Source organism: Moschus berezovskii, chromosome X (genome assembly GCF_049115385.1).
Source record: "Moschus berezovskii isolate FMDL1 chromosome X, NW_MosBer_1.0, whole genome shotgun sequence".
Lineage (NCBI taxonomy): Eukaryota > Metazoa > Chordata > Mammalia > Artiodactyla > Moschidae > Moschus > Moschus berezovskii.
In genome coordinates this window covers 44,597,402-44,615,093 of record NC_142488.1, presented here as the reverse complement: position 1 = coordinate 44,615,093, position 17,692 = coordinate 44,597,402, and the positions used below count along the sequence as shown (strand labels likewise).

At 39.2% G+C, this 17,692-nt stretch overlaps 1 protein-coding gene across 1 annotated transcript in view; it reads left to right on the top strand.

The window, feature by feature from the left end:
• The window catches only part of LOC129563866 (germ cell-less protein-like 2), a 40,520-nt gene extending 38,833 nt beyond the window's left edge, over positions 1–1,687 (top strand). Inside the window, exon 2 of the mRNA XM_055437581.2 lies at positions 173–1,687. Coding sequence (XP_055293556.2) covers positions 173–1,687 — 1,515 coding nt within the window. The remainder of the gene's footprint in view (positions 1–172) is intronic.
• The last annotated feature ends 16,005 nt before the right edge of the window (positions 1,688–17,692 follow it).

The following is a 17,692-nucleotide window of genomic DNA, read 5'->3' as shown; positions in this document are numbered from 1 at the left end:
CCGCAGAGAGAGAGGGGCTGAAGCGGACAATGAAGAATGCAGAGCCTCCACTGTGACGTTTTGGACTGTGCTAAAATATCCAAGTGAGACTACGGGCTAAGCAGAGGTGGCAGGCCAAAGCAATGCCATGGCAGGAAAGTCTCTGCAGTTGTCTCTTTAGGGGCTCTAACAGCCTTTATCTACGGGGTCCTTGAACAGTCGGATTCTGCGATGCAGGGGATCTGGCACAGAGGAACTACAGCAGCCAGAAACCCAGGCAGGTCCCAGTTATGTGGCTAGCAGCCGTAAACCCAAACAGAACACCAGTTCCGGCTTGGGCCCAGAGTCTGAGAAGAGACACACGTTTCGAGACCAGGAGGAGAATCTACTTGCTGTCATCTATACAAGCCAGGGTAAAAAAGTTATGATCACATCTGAGCATGCTTACCAAACTTTATTTTTAAATGAGGAAATCAGTGACATTAAAATCCGTGCTCTGGGGAGAGTACGGTGTTTACACAAAATGTTTTTATGTCAGTTGGACTACTTTGCTACAATGTTTAGAAATTCTTGGAAAGAATGTCACAAAGATATTATTGACCTGGAGATTAATGACCAGAATATAAATGTAGAATCCTTGCATTTTGTATTAGGCTCGTTGTATAGGAATGAATATGTCTTAATTGAGCCCCTTCAAGGTCCAGGAGTTTTGGCAACCGTGTGCCTGCTTCAAGTACAGGACTTAATTCAGCAGTGTGATAAGACCATGAAGGAAACAATTAATGTGAAAACTGTATGTAGCTTCTATGTGGCAGCAGAAACATATGGGTTACATTCTGTAAAGACAGCATGTTTTGAATGGCTTCTCCACAATCTGATGACTCATCTAAGTGTTGAACTTTACAAAGAACTCAGTACAGATCTTATGAATAGGGTCATTTCTTCTTCTGATTTATTAGTAATGCAGAAGGAAATCGATATATATACTACACTTAAACAGTGGATGTTCCTCTGCCTTAACCCAGGTTGGAAAGGCACAATGAAATGGCTTTTAGTTAATGCAAACACATGGTTTTCCAGGCACAGGGAACATGATGGTAGCATTTCCTTTCTTGAAACTAAACAAGGCATAGTATTTCAACCAGTGTTTAAAAATTTGAGGTTTCAGCATATTATCTGTGACCTGGCCTCCACAAGTGTTATTGAACAAGATGCTCTAATACCTTCAGAATGGTTATCGTATGTTTATAAACGAAAATGGTTTACCTTCCTTAGAGCACAACAATACAGGGAAATTGGTCCTAGAGACATCAATGAAACCGAACTTGAAGAATATAGCATGAGATGTGGCAAAAGGATTGTCAGAGATGGAAAATACTCCTGGAAGTGGTCCGGTTACAACTTTGGAGTTCATTTGCATGTCGTCTTCACCAGCCATTATATAATTTTCAAACACTTTGCTTTCAATCAGCCATATGATGGCTCCATCTGTTTACAACCTCAAAGAAATATTGCATTCAGATTAACTTTGGTATATTTTGATTCTAGTGGAAAACCGAGCTTCAGGAAAACAACTGGTTATAAAATCCTTACCCTTGAAAAGGACGAGGAACAAATGGTAATGAAACTGGATAGAATAGCTTTGAGCTTCCCTTCATATATATTCTGCAATTTCCTGTTTATATCGTTAGAAAATCCAGGAAATTGATGATATTGAAAACTTCTGGTGTCTCATTTCATTTAATGGCCCTACTGTTAAACACAATAAAAATGAACAACAGCAAAAGAAAATAATCTTTTGAATGTAGAAACTATCATAAATACTGTCTTCATTTTATTTCTATGTATCTGTGAAGAAAAATTCAATTCCAAGAAAATATCTGTGAAACCAAGTAGTCAGTGATGAAACCAAAAAGACATCTTTTGCTTTTCATATACTGTCAACGGGCATGCTCCAAATGGAAATAATAGATTATATTTCCAAGGAACCAAAAAGAAATTAACTTGTTGGATAAATTTTACCCTAACCAATATTGAGACAGAATAAAGAATTCTCTTCCTTGCTGAAATGATTGTGCAAATGTGGCTTTATTTGAAGCACTGTATTATAGGAGAAAATAAACCATGAAATAAAACCTGAGATTAGAGATTCTTTTTTGGTTTCTGTAATATAGAGTTACAAATTATCAGACAATGTCTGATAATTTTTTACAATGTGACATACTATATATGTATCATATGTTAATATAATAATACATACTATATATCATTATATATAATTACATAGTATATAAATATGTAGTACTATTCCATATAATTTTATATATTAAATACATACAATTAACATTATATATGTATATATACATATATGTACATATATATTTATAAGTTTGTAAAGACCAAAGAGAAATAATTTTTTAAATGGCTAACTAGGCCCGATAGACTAAAATGGATTTCCACAAACATCATTTATTCCTATGAATATGTAGATATCAGTAATCTCAAAGTATCTTCTTCATTCTTTCTGTTTGTTTTTATATTTGACATACTTCTCATTTTTGCCAGAATTCATCCTTTGCAGAATATTTGGGCTTCCCTGATAGCTCAGTTGGTAAAGAATCTGCTTGCAATGCGGGACACCTGGGTTCGATCCCTGGGTCAGGAAGATGCCCTGGAGAAAGGAAAGGTTACCCATTTCAGGACAGGATATTTAATGCAACATTTATTTCAAAATAGAAGCCAATAGCATAAAAAATTATTCCATTATAAATATGTCTTCTAAACAGTTCCTGAGCTAGGAAGAGAAGGCCCAGTCTGTCCAGCTGACTAGTGCAACATTCAAATATTTATTTAATACGTGAATGTCAAATGTTAATATTTCAATATAGAATATTTATTTAATATTTGAATATTTATGCAAATGTTTTATATTGCTTTTAATATAACTGCCTTTTGCTATGAACATACATATCGATTATATCTCTTCTTGAGTACCAAGCATGCAATCAAGAGTAATTTTCTTTAATGTGCTTTCTACAGCTCTTTTTAAACTTTTATTCATAAGGCCCTCATATTCTCACAAAGCATATGAAACTTGAAGTTAATTATATCATGATTATTAATAACATATATTTGAAGTTTATTTAGAAAGAGAAAGTGAATTGACAGTAATCTGATTAATCAGCATTTGCATAATAATTTTGTATTATTTCAGGTTACCATTTTCTTGGGTATTGTTCTCATGCCACTGAGGGCAAAGTGAAGTTCTTCATATCCCTAAAAGTTCCTTCTAGCAAACATTTTATCTAATTTGTCTTCTTTTCACATTTCTTTTTTTCAATTTTTAATATTTTTAAAATTGAAGTATAAGAGCTTTACAATGTTGTGTTAGTCTCTGCTGTACACCAAGGTGAATAAGCTATGTGTGGAAATATGTGCCCTCCCTCCTTGAGCCTCACTCCCACCCACTCCATCCTATGCCTCTTGGTCATCACAGAGGTCTGAGCTGAGCTCCCTGTGCTACACAGCAGCTTCCCAATAGCTATCTATTTTACACATGGTAGTGTATGTATATAAATCTTAATCTCCTAATTTAATCTCCCAATTCGTCTCACCTTCCCCTTTGCTGCTTTTGTCCACATGTTCATTCTCTAGGTCTGCATCTCTATTCCTGCCCTGCAAATAGTTTCATCTGTAACATTTTTCTAGAATCTAGAAAAATAACTTTTTCTAGATTCTAGAAAAATAACATTTTCTAGATATAGAAAATGGATTAAAATAACATTTTCTAGCTATAAGCATTAAAATATTGTATTTGTTTTTCTCTTTCTGACTTAATTTACTCTTTTTGACAGACTCTAGGTTCATTCACATCACTGTGAATGACCCAATTTTGTTCCTTTTATGGCTGAGAGCTGATCGCCAAAGAATTGATGCTTTTGAACTGTGGTGTTGGAGAAGACTCTTGAGAGTCCCTTATACTGCAAGGAGATCCAACCAGTCCATTCTAAAGGAGATCAATCCTGGGTGTTCATTGGAAGGACTGATGCTAAAGCTGAAACTCCAATACTTTGCCCACCTCATGCGACTAGTTGACTCACTGGAAAAGACTCTGATGCTGGGAAAGGTTGGCGGAGGGAGGAGAAGGGGACGACAGAGAATGAGATGGCTGGATGGCATCACCGACTCTGTGGACATGAGTTTGAGTGAACTCCGGGAGTTGGTGATGGACAGGGAGGCCTGGAGTGCTGTGATTCATGGGGTTGCAAAGAGTCGGACACAACTGAGCGAATGAACTGAACTGAACTGAACTGAACATTCCATTGTATATATGTATCATATCTTCTTTATCCAGTCTTCTGCCAATGCACATCTAAGTTGTTTCCATGTCCTGACTATTGCAAATAGTGCTTCAATTAACACTGAGGTACATCATCAAAATTACACCTTTCTCAGGCTAATGGAATTGCTGAGTTATATGGTAGTTTTATTGTTAGTTTTTTTAAGAAACCTCCATAGTTTTTGTATCAATTTAAACCAACAATGAAAGAAGCTTCCCTTTTCTCCATATCCTCTCTAGAATTAATTGTTTGTAGATATTTTGATGATGGCCATTCTGACATGTGTGAAATGATACCTCATTGGAGTTTTCATTTACATTTCTCTAATAATGATAAATGTTGAGCATCTTTTCATGTGTTGGCAATGTGTATGTCTTCTTTGGAGAAGTGTCTGTTGATGTCTTCTGATCAGTTTTTGATTAGATTTTTTAGTGTTTTTTATATTGAGCTGCATGAGCTACTTGTATGTTTTTGAGATTAATTCTTTGTCAGTTTCTTCATTTGCAATTATTTTTCTCCCATTCTGAGGGCTGTTTTTTCGTCTTGTTTATAGTTTCCTTTGCTCTGAAAAGGCTTTTACATTTTTATATCTTCAAATTTATTTTTTATTTTCATTACTGTAGGAGGAGGGTCACAAAGGATTTTGCTGCCATTTATGCCAAAGAGTGTACTACTTATGCTTTCTTCTAAAAGTTTCATAATATTTGGCCTTACATTTCAGTCTTTAATCCATTTTGACTTATTTTTGTGCATGGTGTTAGGAAATGTTCTAATTTAATTCTTTGACATGAAACTGTACACTTAGGAACCTGGAATGTTAGGTCCATGAATCAAGGCAAATTGGAAGTTGTCAAACAAGAGATGGCAAACATGAATGTCAACATTTTAAGCATTAGCAAACTAAAATGGACAGGAATGGGTGAATTTAACTCACATGACCATTATATCTACTACTGTGGGCAAGAATCCCTTAGAAGAAATGAAGTAGCCATCATAGTCAACAAAAGAGTCCGAAATGCAGTACTTGGATGCAATGTCAAAAATGACAGAATGATCGCTGTTCATCTCCATGGCAAATCATTCAGTAGCAGGGCAATCCAAGTCTATGCCCTGACCAGTAATGCTGAAGAAGCTGAAATCGAACGGTTCTGTGAAGACCTACAAGACATTCTAGAACTAACACCCCCCAAAAAATGTCCTTCTCAACATAGGGGACTGGAATGCAAAAGTAGGAAGTCAAGAAACACCTGGAATAACAGACAAATTTGGCCTTGGAGTACAGAATGAAGCAGAGCAAAGGCTAATAGAGTTCTGCAAGAGAACGCACTGGTCATAGCAAACACCCGCTTCCAACAACGAAAGGGAACACTCTACACATGGACATCACCAGATGGCCAAAACCAAAATCAGATTGATTGTACTCTTTGCAGCCAAAGATGGAGAAGTCAGCAAAAACAAGACTGGGAGCTGACTGTGGCTCAGATCATGAACTCCTTATTGAAAAATTCAGACTAAATCGAAGAAATTGACTTAAATTGAAATTCAGACTTAAAGAAAGTAGGGAAAACCAATAGACCATTTGGGTATGACCTAAATCAAATCCCTCACAATTATACAGTGGGAGTCAAAAATAGATTTAAGGGACTAGATCTGATTGAGTGCCTGATGAACTATGGAAAGAGGTTCGTGACACTGTATAGGAGACAGGGATCAAGACCATCCGCAAGAAAAAGAAATGCAAAAATGCAAAATGTCTGAGGAGGCCTTAAAAATAGCTGTCAAAAGAAGAGAAGCCAAAAGCAAAGGAGAAAAGGAAAGATATACCCACGTGAATACTGAGTTCCAAAGAATAGCAAGGAGAGATAATAAACCCTTCCTCAGTGATCAATGCAAAGAAATAGAGGAAAACAATGGAATGGAAAAGACTAGAGAACTCTTAAAAAAATTAGAGATATCAAGGGAACATTTCATAAAAAGATTGGCTCAATAAAGGACAGAAATGGTATGGACCTAACAGAAGCAGAAGATATTAGGAAGAGGTGGCAACAATACACAGAACTATACAAAAAAGATCTTAACGACCCAGATAATCATGATGGTGTGATCACTCACCTAGAGCCAGACATCCTGGAACGTGAAGTCAAGTGGGCCTTAGGAAGCATCACTATGAAGGAATTGGAGGTGATGGAATTCCAGTGGAGGTGATGGAATTCCAGTTGAGCTATTTCAAATCTTGAAAGATGATGCTGTGAAAGTGCTGCACTCAATATGCCAGCACATTTGGAAAACTCAGCAGTGGCCACAGGACTGGAAAAGGTCAGTCTTCATTCCAATCCCAAAGAAAGGCAATGCCAAAGAATGCTCAGACTACCTCACAATTGCACTCATCTCACACGTTAGTAAAGTCATGCTCAAAATTCTCCAAGCCAGGCTTCAGCAATACATGAACCGTGAACTTCCAGATGTTCAAGCAGGTTTTAGAAAAGCCAGAGAAACCAGAGATCGAATTGCCAACATCCATTGGATCATGGAAAAAGCAAGAGAGTTCCAGAAAAACATCTATTTCTGCTTTATTGACTATGCCAAAGCCTTTGACTGTGTGGATCACAATAAACTGTGGAAAATTCTGAAAGAGATGGGAATACCAGACCACCTGACCTGCCTCTTGTGAAATCTGTATGCAGGTCAGGAAGTAATAATTAGAACTGGACACGGAACAACAGATTGGTTCCAAACAGGAAAAGGAGTATATCAAGGCTGTATATTGTCACCCTGCTTATTTAACTAATATGCAGAACACATCATGAGAAACGCTGGGCTGGATGAAGCACAAGCTGGAATCAAGATTGCCGGGAGAAATATCAATAACCTCAGATATGCAGATGACACAACCCTTATGGCAGAAAATGAAGAAGAACTAAGAGCCACTTGATCAACGTGAAAGAGAGAGTGAAAAAATTGTCTTAAAGCTCAACATTCAGAAAACTAAGATCATGGCATCCAGACCCATCACTTCATGGCAAATAGATAGGGAAACAGGAGAAACCATGAGAGACTATTTTTGGGGCTCCAAAATCACTGCAGATGGTGACTGTAGCCATTAAATTAAGACCCTTATTCCTCGGAAGGAAAGTTATGACTAACCTAGGCAGCATATTAAAAAGCAAATAATTAGCCTGCAATAAAAAAAATAAATAAATAAAAAGCAGAGACATTACTTTGGCAACAAAGGTCCGTCTAGTCAAGTTTATGGTTTTTCCAGTAGTCATGTATGGATATGTGTGTTGGACTACAAAGAAAGCTGAGTGTTGAAGAATTGATGCTTTTGAACTGTGGTGTTGGAGAAGACTCTTGAGAGTCTTTGGACTGCAAGGAGATCCAACCAGTCCTTCCTAAAGGAAATCAGTCCTGAATTTTCATTGGGGACTGATGCTGAAGCTGAAACTCCAATACTTCGGCCACCTGATGCGAAGAACTGACTCTTTTGAAAAGACCCTGATGCTGGGAAAATTGGAGGCGGGAGGAGAAGGGGATGACAGAGGATCAGATGGCTGGATGGTATCATCGACTCAATGGACAGGAGATTGAGTAAACTCCGGGAGTTGGTGATGGACAGGGAGGCCTGACGTGCTGCAGTCCATGGGGTCGCAAAGAATTGGACACAACTGAGCGACTGAACTGAACTCTACAGTTTTCCCAGCACCACTTATTGAAGAGGCTGTCTTTTCTCCATTGTTTATTCTTGCCTCTTTTTTCAAAGGTTAGGTGCCCCTAGGAGTATGGGTTTTTCTCTGGGCTTCCTATCCTATTCCACTGGCCTATTTTTCTGTTGTTATGCCTGTACCAGTCTGTCTTTCTGATTGCTGCTTTGTAGTATAGTCTGAAGTCAGTATGCTTGATTCTTCCAGCTCCGTTTTTCTCTCTCAAGAATGCTTTGGCTATTTGGGGTCTTTTGTATTACCATACAAACTGTGGAATTTTTTGTTGTAGTTCTGTGAAAAATGTCGTTCGTTATTTAATAGGGATGGCATTAAAGCTCAAGACTGTTTGGGGTAGTATACTTATTTACATAATATTGATTTGTTCAATCCAGGAACATGATATTATCTCTCCATTTGTATCCGTCATCTTTGATTTCTTTCATCAGTGTCTTATAGTTTCTGCATACAGTTCTTTTGTATCCTTTGTTGCTGCTCAGTCGTGTCTGACTCTTTGGGACCCCATGGACTGAATCACACCAGGCTGTCCTGTTATTCACTAACTCCCAGAGTTTGGCCAAATTCATTTCCATTGAGTGAATGATACCATCCAACCATCTCATCCCCTGCCACCCTCTCCTCCTGCCCTCAGTCTTTCCAAGCATCAGGGTCTTTTCCAATGATCTGGCCCTTTGCATCAGTTAGCCAAAGAATTGGAGCTTTAGCATCAGTCCTTCCAATAAATATTCAAGGTTTATTTCCTTTAGGATTGACTGGTTTGATATCCTTGCTGCACAAGGGACTCAAGAGTCTTCTCCAGCACCATAGTTTGAAAACATCAATTCTTTGACGTTCAGGCTTCTTTTTGGCTCACATCCGTATATGACAACAGAAATCCCTGGACAAACCATAGCTTTGACTATACGGACTTTTGTTGGTAAAGTGATGTCTCTGCTTTTTAATACACTGCCTAATTTGTCATAGTTAGAGCAAATGCCTTTTAATTTCATGGATGCAGTCACCCTCCAAAGTGATTTGAGAGCCCAAGAAAATAAAGTCTGTCACTGTTTTCATTGTTTCCCCATCTTTTTGCCATGAAGTGATGGGACTGGATGACATGATCATAGTTTTTTTGAATGCTTATTTTAAATCAGCTTTTGCACTCTCCTCTTTCACCTTCTTCAAGAGGCTCTTTAGTTCCTCTTCACATTCTGCCATTAAGGTGGTGTCATCTGCATACCTGAGGTCATTGATACTTCTCCCAACAGTCTTAATTCCAGCTTGTGATTAATCCTGCCCAGCATCTCACCTGGTGTACTCTGGATATAAGTTTAATAAGCAAGGTGACAATATACATAGCAAGTTTTAATACTAGATATTTTATTATTTTGTTGCAATGGTGAATGGTATTGTGTCCTCATTTCTCTTTCTGATTTTTCATTGTTAATGTATTGGACTGCAAGGGATTTCTGTGTATTAATTTTATATCCTGCAACATTACTAACTTCATTAATTGGGTCTAGCAGTTTTCTGGTGCCATGTTTAGGATTTTCTACATATAGTATCATGTCATCTGCAAACAGTGAGAGTTTAATTCTTTTCCAATTAGGATTTCTTTGATTTTTCTTCTCTGATTGTCATGTCTAGGACATACAAAACTATGTTGAACAATAATGGCAAGAGTGTACACCCTTCCCTTGTCTCTGATCTTAGAGGAAATGTTTTCAGGTTGCCACTATTAAGAATAATGTTTGTTGTGGGATTGTCGAATATGGCCTTTATTATGTTGAGGTAGGTTCTTTTGATGCTCATTTTCTGGAGAGTTTTTCATAAAATTGGTCCTCAATCTTACCTAAAATTCTTCTGCTTTTATTAATACTATCATATGGATTTTAACATTCAATTTGTTAATATCGTGTATAACATTGTCTGATTTGTATATATTAAAGAATCCTTGCATCCCTGGTTAAACCTCACTTGATCATGACGTATGATTTTTTACGGTGTTCTTGTATTCTGTTTGCTAGTATTTGGTTGAGGATCATTGAATCTATGTTCATCTGTGATAGTAGCCTCAAATTTTCTTTCTTTGTGATATGCTTGTCTAGTTTTGTTATCAGGGTGATGGTGGTCTCATAGAATATATTTGGGAGTGTTCCTACTTTTAAACGTTTGAAAGTGTTTAAGCAGTATAGGTGTCAGCACTTCTCTAAACATTTTATTGCAGTTTCAGCTTTAGCATAAGTCCTTCCTGTGAACACCCAGGACTGATCTCATTTAGAAGGGACTGGTTGGACCTCCTTGCAGTCCAAGGGACTCTCTAGAGTCTTCTCCAACACCACAGTTCAAAAGCATCAATTCTTCGGTGATCAGCTTTCTTCACAGTCCAACTCTCACATCCATACATGACCACTGGAAAAACCATAGCCTTGACTAGACGGACCTTGGTTGGCAAAGTAATGTCTCTGCTTTTTAATATGCTATCTAGACTTAGCAGCAGCAGCAGCAGCAGCAGCAGCTAGGTTGTTTATAACTTTCCTTTCAAGGAGTAAGCATCTTTTAATTTCATAGCTGCAATCAGCATCCACAGTGACCAGACCACCTGACCTGCCTCCTGAGAAACCTGTATGCAGGTCAAGAAGCAACAGTTAGAACTGGACATGGAACAACAGAATGGTTCCAAATAGGAAAGGGAGTACGTCAAGGTTGTATGTTGTCACCTTGCTTATTTAACTTACATGCAGAGTACATCATGAGGAATGCGGGGCTGGAAGAAGCACAAGCTGGAATCAAGATTGCCGGGAGAAATATCAATAACTTCAGATATGCAGATGACACCACCCTTATGGCAGAAAGCGAAGAGGAACTCAAAAGCCTCTTGATGAAGGTGAAAGAGGAGAGTGAAAAAGTTGGCTTGAAGCTCAACATTCAGAAAACTAAGATCATGGCATCTGGTCCCATCACTTCATGGGAAATAGATGGGGAAGGGGACAGGAAGAGAAAGGGACGACAGAGAATTATATGGCTGGATGGCATCACCGACTCGATGGACATGGGTTTGAGTGAACTCCAGGAGTTAGTGATGGACAGGGAAGCCTGGCGTGCAGTGATTCATGGGGTCTCAAAGAGTCGGACACGACTGAGCAACTGAAGTGAACTGAACTGAACTGAAACATTTTATAGAACTTACCTGTGAATCCATCTAGCCCTGGGCTTTGGTATGTTGGAAGATTTTTTGTCATAGATTGGATTTTAATGTCTGTAGTTCATCTGTTCATATTTTTATTTCATTCTGGTCCAGTCTTCAAAAGTTGCACTTTTCTTAGAATTTGTCCATTTCTCCAAGATTGTCCATTTTATTGGTATATAGGTGCTCATCATAGTTTTTTATAAGCCTTTGTATTTCTGCATTGTCTGTTTTAACAACTATTTTTTAAAATTTATTTATTTTAATTGGAGGCTAATTACTTTACATTATTGTATTGGTTTTGCCATACATTCACATGAATCTGCCCCGGGTGTACATACGGTCCCCATCTTGAACCCCCCCCCCCCATCACTCTGGTTCATCCCAGTACGAATACTTTATTGGTGTTTTTCTTCCTGGCTTACTTCACTCTGTATAATAGGCTCCAGTTTCATCCACCTCATTAGAACTGATTCAAATGTAGTTTTTTAATTGCTGAGTAATATTTCATTGTATATGTGTACCACCGCTTTCTTATCCATTCGTCTGCAGATGGACATCTAGGTTGCTTTCATGTCCTGGCTGCGATGAACATTGGAGTACATGTGTCTCTTTCAACTCTGGTTTCCTCGGTGTATATGCCCAGGAGTGCTATTGCTGGGTCATATGGCAGGTTTATTTCAAGCTTTTTAAGGAATCTCCACACTGTTCTCCATAGTGGTTGTACTAGTGTGCATTCCCACCAACAGTGTAAGAGGGTTCCCTTTTCTCCACATCCTCTCCAGCATTTATTGCTTGTAGACTTTTGGATAGCAGCAATTCTGACTGGCGTGAAATGGTACCTAATTGTGGTTTTGATTTGCATTTCTCTGATTATGAGTGATGTTGAGCATCTTTTCATGTGTTTGTTAGCCATCTGTATGTCTTCTTTGGAGAAATGTCTGTTTAGTTCTTTGGCCCATATTTTGATTGGGTCGTTTAATTTTCTGGAATTGAGCTGCAGGAGTTGCTTGTATACTTTTGAGATTAATTCGTTGTCAGTTGATTCATTTGTTATTATTTTCTCCCATTCTGAAGGCTGTCTTTTCACCTTGCTTATAGCTTCCTTTGCTGTGCAGAAGTTTTTAATTTTAATTAGGTCCCATTTGTTTATTTTTGCTTCTTTTTCCAATATTCTCGGAGGTGGGTCATGGAGGATTCTGCTGTGATTTATGTCGGAGAGTGTTTTGCCTATGTTCTCCTCTAGGAGTTTTATAGTTTCTGGTCTTACATTTAGATCTTTAATCCATTTTGAGTTTATTTTTGTGTATGGTGTTAGGGAGTGTTCTAGTTTCATTCTTTTACAAGTGGTTGACTGTTGCTAAAGCTGAAACTCCAATACTTTGGCCACCTCATGCGACAAGTTGACTCACTGGAAAAGACTCTGATGCTGGGAAGGATTGGGGGCGGGAGGAGAAGGGGACGACAGAGAATGAGATGGCTGGATGGCATCACCGACTCTATGGACATGAGTTTGAGTGAACTCCGGGAGTTGGTGATGGACAGTGAGGCCTGGCATGCTGTGATTCATGGGGACGCTAAGAGTCGGACACGACTGAGTGACTTCACTTTTCACTTTAATACATTGGAGAACGAAATGGCAACCCACTCCAGTGTTCTTGCCTGGAGAATCCCAGGGACAGAGGAGCCTGGTTGGCTGCCGACTATGGGGTCGCACAGTCGTACGACTCACATAACTTAGCAGCAGCATTGCATTATTCATTTTATATTGACTCTTTTTTATTTCTTCTAGATCCTTGTTAAACCTTTCTTGCATCTTCTCAATCCTTGTCTCCAGGTCATTTATCTGTAACTCCAATTTGTTATCAAGATTTTGGATCATTTTCACTATCATTATTCGGAATTCTTTATCAGGTAGGTTCCCTATCTCTTCCTCTTTTGTTTGGGTTGGTGGGCATTTATCTTGTTCCTTTATTTGCTGGGTATTTCTCTGCCTCTTCATCTTGCTTATATTGCTGTGTTTGGGATGGCCGTTCCATCTTCTGGCAGTTTGTGGAGTTCTTTTTATTGTGGAATTTCCTCACTGTGAGTGGGGTTGGACGGGTGGCTTGTCAAGGTTCCCTGGTTAGAGAAGCTTGTGTCGGTGTTCTGGTGGGTGGAACTGGATTTCTTCTCTCTGGAGTGCAATGAAGTGTCCAGTAATGAGTTATGAGATGTCAATGGGTTTGGAGTGACTTTGGGCAGCCTGTATATTGAAGCTCAGGGCTATTTTCCTGTATTGCTGGAGAATTTGCGTGGTATGTCTTGCTCTGGAACTTGTTGGCCCTTGGGTGGTGCTTGGTTTCAGAATAGGTATGGAGGCGCTTGATGAGGTCCTATCAATTAATGTTCCATGGAGTCAGGAGTTCTCTGGTGTTCTCAGGATTTGGACTTCTGCCTCCTGCCTCTGGCTTTCAGTCTTATTCTTGCAGTAGCCTCAAGACTTCTCCATCTGTCACTTCCAAGGTGGCTCCCTGTGTTTTAGCTTCTTCTGTTTGCTGGTCTCTTCAATGTCTAATTTCCACCATGACAATAGGGGGTGGTGGTGGACACTTTTTAAGGCTCTCTTGTTCTGTCGTGCTGGGGGGAGGGAGGAACACTGCAGACAAATATCTTTGGCATCTGTGGGGAGTGCTCGCAGTGTCTCAGCCACAATGGGTTTGCCCCCGCTCACAGCGCATGTGCTGTCCCAGTCTACACTGCACAGGCTCTAGGTTGCTCTGCCAGGAACTGTCTAATGCCGGCGCTGGGTTGCATGCACACCCCTGGTCTAAGCCACTCAGGTTCAGGTACTCAGGTATTCCACAAAGGCTCAGACTTGGTTGGGACTGCTTTTTGTGCCCTGCCCCGGTCTGAACAGCTCAGGTGACCAGGTGTTTGGTGAGCGTGGTCCCTGTGACTCATCACCTCCCTGGTCCCTGCCACTCGGTTTTCTGGGTGTGCACCCGGCGCACCTTAGGAGGATGTCCACAGGCCAGAAACCCAAGAAGTCTTGGTTAGCAACGAAGCTTGCTCGCAGTTTGGTATCGGATGCCTCACTGGGGCTGCGATTACCCCCTTCCGGCTCTGGCTGCCCTCCCCTGTCTGTCTCGGTGGGGGATGGGCTGTCCGCAGCCAGCCAACTCTGCTCAGTCCTTTGTTCTGTGAGCGGGTCTGGTGGAGTCTTAGGTTATGGCTTTTCGTCTTTTCGCGGGGTAGCTATCCCACAGTCTGCTTTGATATCTCCAGTTAGCTCTCTCAGGTTGCCCTCGCGGCATTCAGGCTGGGTCTTCAATGCAGCCAGCTCCTCCCTGCCCAGCCCCTGCTTGCTAATGGTGGATGCGGGCGTCTTCAGTTGCTGGGAGTGACCGTTGGGCGTGTAATCTGTGGGTTTTAATTATTTAATTATTTTTCCTCCTGGTTATGTTGCCCTCTGAGGATCCAAGGCTCACCACAGACTCGCCAGTGAGAGTGTTTCCTGGTGTTTGGAAACTTCTCTCTTTTTTAAGCCTCCCTTCCTGGGACGGAGGTCCATCTCTACCTCTTTTGACACTCTTTTTATCTTTTGTGCTTTTTCCTACCTCCTTTCGAAGACACTGGGCTGCTTTTCTGAGTGCCTGATGTCCTCAGCCAGCATTCAGAAGTTGTTTTGTGGAATTTACTCAGCATTCAAATGTTCTTTTGATGAATTTCTTGGGGAGAAAGTGGTCTCCCCATCCTACTCCTCCGCCATCTTCTTCCCTCCTTCACAACTTCTTTTTCATTTCAAATTTTATTAATTTGAGTCTTCTCCCTTTTTTTCTTGATGAGTCCAGCTAATGGTTTGTCAATTTAGTTTATCTTCTCAAAGAACTAGCTTTTAGTTTTTTCTATGTTAAATCTTTACTATTCTTATCTTCATTTCTAGCTTCATTTCTTTTTCATTTATTTCTACTCTGATCTTTATGATTTATTTCCTCTATTAAATTTGAGGTTTTCTTTTCTTTTTATAGTTGTTTTAGGTGTAGGGTTAAATTGCTTATTTGATACTTTTCTCCTTTTTTGAGGTAGCCTTGTATGTCTATAAACTTCCCTCTTAGAACTACTTTTGCTGCATCCCATAGGTTTTGGGGTGTCGTGTTTTCCTTGTCATTTGTTTCTAGATATTTTTCGATTTCCATTTTGATTTCTTCTGCGACTTCTTAGTTATGTCGAAACCGCATGCGTTTGTGGTTTTTATGGTTTTTTTCCTGTAACTTATACCTGATCTCATAGCATTATTGTCAGAAAAGATGCTTGATATGACTTCAATTATTTTTAATTAACCAAGGCTTTATTATCATAGAGAATATTCCATGTTTAATTTTTTAAAAATTGTATTCTGCTTTTGGATGGAATGGGCTATAGACATAAATGACACATTAGACCAGGTTCTGGTCTAATGTGTCATTTAAGGTTTGAGTTTCCTTATTAAATATCCGTCTGGATTGATGGAAGTGGGGTGTTAAAGTCCTTTACTATTATTGTGTTACAGTCAATTTCCCATTTTATATCTGTTAGCATTCGCCTTATGTACTGAGGTGCTCACATGCTGAGTGCATAAATATTTACAATTGCTATATCTTCTTGGATTGATCCCTTGATCACTATATAGTGTTCTTCCTTTTCTCTTGTAATAATTTTTATATTTACTTTAATGACTATTTTGTCTGATGTGAGTATTGCTACTCCTGATTTCTTTTGATTTCCATTGTAATGGAATCCTTTCTCCAAACTCCTCACTTTCAGTTTGTATGTGTCCCTATGTCTAAAATGTGTATCCCACAGACATCATGCATATGGGTAATGTTTTTCTATTCATTCAACCAGTCTGTTTATTTTGGTTAGAACATTTAATCCATTTACATTTAAGGTAATTATTGATACATTTGTTCCTGTAACCATTTTATTTATTGTTTTCCATTTATTTTTATAGGTCCTCTCCTTCTCTTGTGTTTTCTGCCTAGACAAATTTCTTTAGCATTTACTGTAAAGAACGTTCTGTGGAGTTGAGTTTTCTTAGGTTTTGCTTATCTGTAATGCCTTATGGCAGAAAGTGAAGAGGAACTAAAAAGCCTCTTGATGAAAGTGAAAGAGGAGAGTGAAAAGGTTGGCTTGAAGCTCAATATTCAGAAAACAAAGATCATGGCTTCTGGTCCCATCACTTCATGGGAAATAGATGGGGAAACAGTGGAAGCAGTGTCAGACTTTATTTTTTTGGGCTCCAAAATCACTGCGGATGCTGATTGCAGCCATGAAATTAAAAGACACTTACTCCTTGAAAGGAAAGTTATGACCAACCTAGATAGCATATTAAAAAGCAGAGACATTACTTTGCCAACAAAGGTCCGTCTAGTCAAGGCTATGGTTTTTCCCGTGGTCATGTATGGATGTGAGAGTTGGACTGTGAAGAAAACTGATTGCCAAAGAGTTGATGCTTTTGAACTGTGATGCTGGAGAAGACTCTTGAGAGTCCCTTGGACTGAAAGGAGATCCAACCAGTCCATTCTAGAGGTGATCAATCCTGGGTGTTCATTGGAAGGACTGATGCTAAAACTGAAACTCCAATACTTTGGCCACCTCATGTGACGAGTTGACTCACTGGAAAAGACTATGATGCTGGGAGAGATTGGGGGTGGGAGGAGACGGGGACGACAGAGAATGAGATGGCTGGATGGCATCACCAGCTCGATGGACATGAATTTGAGTGAACTCTGGGAGTTGATGATGGACAGGGAGGCCTGGGGTGCTGTGATTCATGGGGTCGCAAAGAGTTGGACACGACTGAGTGACTGAACTGAACTGAACTGAATGCTTTTGATTTCTCTGTTGAATCTAAATGAAATCCTTTCTGAGTAGACTAATAAAGGTTGTAGGTTTTTCCCTTTTGTCGCTTCCACTCCCCTCTGACCTGACAATGTTATGCTGAAAGATCAGGTCTTAACTTTATTGGGTTTCCCTTCTATTTTACTTGCTGTTTTTCCCTTGCTGTTTTTAATATTTTTCTGTATTTAGTTTTTGTTAGGTTCAGTAATATTTGTCTTGGTGTGTTTCTCTTACATTTCATCCTATATGGTCACTTTGCATTTTATGAACTTGACAATTTCCTTTCCCATGTTAGGCAAGTTTTCAGCTCTGGTCTCTTCAAATATTTTCTCAGACCCTTCTATTTGTCTTCTTTTTCTAGTATTCCTATAGTTCAAACCTTGGTGACTTAAATGTTGTCTCAAAGGTCTCTGAGAATATCCTCATTTCTTTTCATTATTTTTTCTTTATTCTGCTCCTTGGCAGTTATTTCCACCATTCTGTCTTTTACCTCACTTATGTGTTCTTCTGCCTCATTTATTCTGCTATTGGTTCCTTCTAGTATATTTTTAATTTCAGTTATTGTGTTGTTCATCACTCTTTGTTCTTCACTTCTCCTAGGTAATTTTATGTTTTTTTTCTCTTTA